The sequence below is a fragment of the Megalopta genalis genome, unplaced genomic scaffold (genome assembly GCF_051020955.1).
Source record: "Megalopta genalis isolate 19385.01 unplaced genomic scaffold, iyMegGena1_principal scaffold0077, whole genome shotgun sequence".
Lineage (NCBI taxonomy): Eukaryota > Metazoa > Arthropoda > Insecta > Hymenoptera > Halictidae > Megalopta > Megalopta genalis.
In genome coordinates this window covers 406,626-410,909 of record NW_027476146.1, presented here as the reverse complement: position 1 = coordinate 410,909, position 4,284 = coordinate 406,626, and the positions used below count along the sequence as shown (strand labels likewise).

The 4,284-nt window shown below is 45.5% G+C and overlaps 1 protein-coding gene across 1 annotated transcript; it reads right to left on the bottom strand.

Moving 5' to 3' along the window:
• Positions 1–382: 382 nt before the first annotated feature.
• LOC143261980 (uncharacterized) lies at positions 383–4,023 on the bottom strand. The gene is made up of 4 exons (XM_076528006.1): positions 3,304–4,023; positions 3,147–3,224; positions 2,926–3,049; positions 383–642 (listed from the first exon to the last, which is right to left on the bottom strand). The coding sequence occupies exons 1-4, from the start codon at positions 3,535–3,537 to the stop codon at positions 383–385; spliced, it is 696 nt and encodes a 231-aa protein (XP_076384121.1). The 5' UTR covers positions 3,538–4,023.
• Positions 4,024–4,284: the final 261 nt, after the last annotated feature.

Sequence of the window (4,284 nt, the reverse complement as noted above, 5' to 3'; positions counted from 1 at the left end):
TCTTAAAGTATAAGTCTACAAGTGTATACTATCTTTATTTTATATACATAAAATCAGTGAGAATTATTATCAACCACCAGTTCCTTAAACTAACTTCGACATTAACATAGTTCAACATCGGCTTGACGATTACTGTCTAACATCGGCCGGACAATTCGCTTACCTTACTAATTTTCTTAAATTGTGAATACGCTTTCGTGCGATTTGGAGCACGCCCCGTATGCTCGGCACGAACGTCTATTCTCCTAACGAAGGAACCCTTTCTACCGTAGAGAGTTGTATCATTGCCCTATTTGCATATTGCATTAGCTTCACGCTTGTACTTAACGTCCATGCCGAAACGCGCCGGTCGATCCTATCAGTTGAGGAAGCTGCGCAGATCTCACGCGGAACGACCACAGCATTCGCGCGACCCTACGCTACAGCTAACGCCGTCATCGAAATCAATCTGCGAAAGCTGCTGCAGACAGCCCGGACTCCCTGGACATCGCCAAGGACTCTCGACATACCGACCTCCATCCTCGACGTCACCAGGATCCCCAGAGTCGACCCGAGACGACTCCTCTACATCGTCCTCGCACAGCAAATTAACGGCGTTCCGATCAGAATAACCTACTCCGGTGAGTGCTAAGTGTAAATCGCCTGCAAGCGCCTCGTGGTTTTCCCGGTTAGACGCGGACGTGCCGAGCCGCGTGAACAAAAGGATTGCTACTGACGTCTAAACTCCGTGGAATTCGACGCGTTTTATATATTCGCGGTTTTCGACCCCGGGACGTAACAAATTTGGTGGCAGCGGTGCGATCCGAGCAATCACCACGATAGCTACTCCCGCAGGAAATACGCACTCCCAGGTGCCCGTCACCTCCGTGAAATCTCGGGAACAGTTATGTGAATATGAGGCTCAATTAAAAGCAGAGGAAGCTAGGTTACGTAGTCAAATCACTAAATTCGAAGAGAAAAAATTGAAGCTTACTATCGATTTCGACAACGCGAGAGAGAAATTTGATAAAGATCGCGAACTCCTTCAAAGACAAAACGCCGCGCTAATACAAGAAGTCGAGGCATTGAAAATCCGTCACGGCCCCCCACGCAACAGTACCGTACCCGAGGCACCGGATTTCACCACCGATGATGATGTAGACATGCGTCGCCCCTTTTGCCCTGCTAGAGCCACGCGAAACGAAATGAATACGGAAATGACAAACATCACTATGCACGCCGCGTGCAACACAGTCCCGAAATTCGACGGTACAAATCTCCCCGTTTGGAGATTTACGCGAGCTTGCCGTCGGGCCCGCGATTTAGTACCCGGCCGTTCGGAGCAAACACTAGCTAAATTAATCGTAAATAAGTTACAGGGACGAGTGTATACCGCCGTCGAAGATATGAGCATTCTAACGGTCGCGGACATTTGCAATCGGCTGAAAGACGTGTTCGGGCCTTCCGACACTATCGATCATTATCGCGGAAAAATGGCTAACATCAAAATGAGGCCAAACGAGCACATCCTAGATTTTATCGGTCGTACTAAAGACCTTCGTTCGGCAATAATCGATTGCAATCACGCGCATCCAGATATTGCCGACATTGACGAATTGACAAAGAGGAGTTTTCTCCGAGGCGTAATCCCTACGTTAAAGTACATGATTCGACATTTAGAGTCATATTCGCTCCAGAAATTGTTCGATACTGCGACTGCATGCTACAAAGAAGCGGAAATAGATAGAAAAGCTTACAACCCGCGAAAAGTTCGATTCGAATCGGAATTCCAATCACGCAATCAGTCGCACCAACGATACGAGTCCCCGAGATCGCTATACCGTGCCGTCACGTACGCGCCGGCCAACAGACACGCGCCGACCAACAGTTATGAACTCAGGCGCGACTTCCCCACGCGTGCCGCGCAGCAATCTCGAGATAATTATCGCCCGTCCCCTCGCCGTATCGTACCGACCAGACCGACGTACAGTGCCTCGCGCGTAGACAAACGATGTACCTATTGTAAAAATTTGGGACATGATATCCACGAATGCCGGAAAAGAGAGTTCAATAACCGAGCGCGCGAACAAATGTCGGGAAACGGACGAGACCTCCCGACCCAATCGAACGGCCGTCGGGAGGACCCACAAAGATCGAGAAACATCCGCGCGATCGCACAGCAACCAGATCAAGGGGATCTGGAGCACAACGAGTCTCTCGAATCCCCATGTTTTGATCGAGCCTCCGGAAACTGTTAGAATAACGAGAGTAATGATAGAGAGAGAGAGAGAGAGAGAGAGAGACCGGGGCAGAGCCCAACATTATAAAAGCGACTCTGCTTAAGGGAGTGTGCACCTAGGCCGTAACGGATCGTGGCGCTGCAGTTGTGCGAACGGACATTAGACAAACCAAATTAGAAATATTTTCGACCGGCAGGTGGCACACGCATATGTTTCTGTGATCACGGGTATCGGTAAAAATGTAACGGAAGAGAGAAAGCAAGCTAAAAGAGAAGGATAGCGACTAAACATGGTTGCCACATTTCATTCCGCGCCGCAATGTTGCCATGTCGTCAAAACTGTTTCACAAACTGAGTTTCATGAAACTGATTCCTGCTTCATGAGCCCGTTCTGCCGCGCGCTAGGTTACTAGACCAGGGGAATGTGGCGTGCGGGGCAGACCCATACTCGTAGCAGTTGCAGCAAGAACGCTCGTCGAGTAATCGGGTAGGTAAGTAATAATATATATTAAAATAATAATGGATTTTTTTATAATAATAATAATTTAATGACATGTACTTTATATACTACGTTTATATAAAAACGTAAGGATGAATAATTATAGGACATCAGGAAAAAAGTGATGGCGATGGGGCAATTGGTAAATAATATGAACACAAATGATGAAAACGATTTCAATAAAAATTGAGTATATATTTCGAGTTACCCCCTACCCCCCCTCCTCTGCCTCCAATGCCTCCTCTGCCTCCTCTTCCTCCTCTCCCTTTCCTTTTTTCCCCCCTCTTCTGGGGGCCATACATCGTCTTCTTCAAAAGCTTCTTCAGCTCTCTCTGCAACATATAAGCATGTATTATTATTATTATTAGATATTATACATATTACTATATTATATTATATTATATATAAAAGTATTTTTCATTTACTTACATTCGCCGCTACAAGGTTTGCCAGGTTTGGCCTGGCCACTCCTCTGGCCAGTTGGCCAAGTATATTCCTCCATTGTGACTGTAACATAACAACATAATTATAAGTATATATATTATAAATATACATTCTATTTTGTACACATATTGCATATACTTACAGCCCTCCCTGACTCGTATGCGGCAGCGATTTCTCGCTGCCGCGTCAAAATAGAGTCGAGTGACTCCTCTGCACCGCCTGTCGCCGCGGTGGCTGTTGACGGCGCGGAGGTTTCCTCCGCTGCTGGGGTCCCTTTCTCTGTGGCGGAGGTTTCCTCCGCTGCTGGGGTCCCTTTCTCTGTGGCGGAGGTTTCCTCCGCTGATGCGTCCGTAATTGGCTGCAGCGTAACTTCCATAGTTCTAAAAAAAAAAATAATATTATTTAATCAGCAACAAGCAACCAGCCGCAAATATTTCTGTTACACAACCATGCTAACGAAGCCTCTCGCATTCGTTAGTAATTGTAGTGAAACAAATGAATCATTCCAAGAATGTAAAAAATCTTATATAATAAACAGATATGTAAACTATGTACATGTGGTATTATTTAAGAATACTAAATGCAAGTTAGAAATGTGCGTAAACGTTTGTAGAAATTTGTTCTAGTGATTTTAACACATTGCGGACGGGGCTCTGCGCGTTCGACACGCCCTCAAAGACCGCACATTTTCGAACGGTCCAAAAACATGCTTGGCAAGTAACAGGAAGCGGATACGCACATTTCTAATTTGCATTTAGTATTCTTAAATAATACCATATATACATAGTTTATATATCTGTTTATTATATAAGATTTTTTACATTCTTGGAATGATTCATTTGTTTCGCTACAATTACTTACGAATGCGAGAGGCTTCGTTACCATGGTTGTGTAACAGAAATTGTATGTACTTACATGCAATGTGTTCGTCACGTCCTAGTCCTACCACTTCAAGACTTGAACGTTGAATGAAACTGCGACCCTTCGCAGCTCGAAGTTAGGCCCAGTGTCGGTCTCGGAGCCGTGTTTGTGGTGGAGGGATTTACAAAATGGGACTACATGATAGGCCAGTGGTTCAAATAATGTCATTGGTTGTCTGCCAATGGTTCAAATAATGTCATTG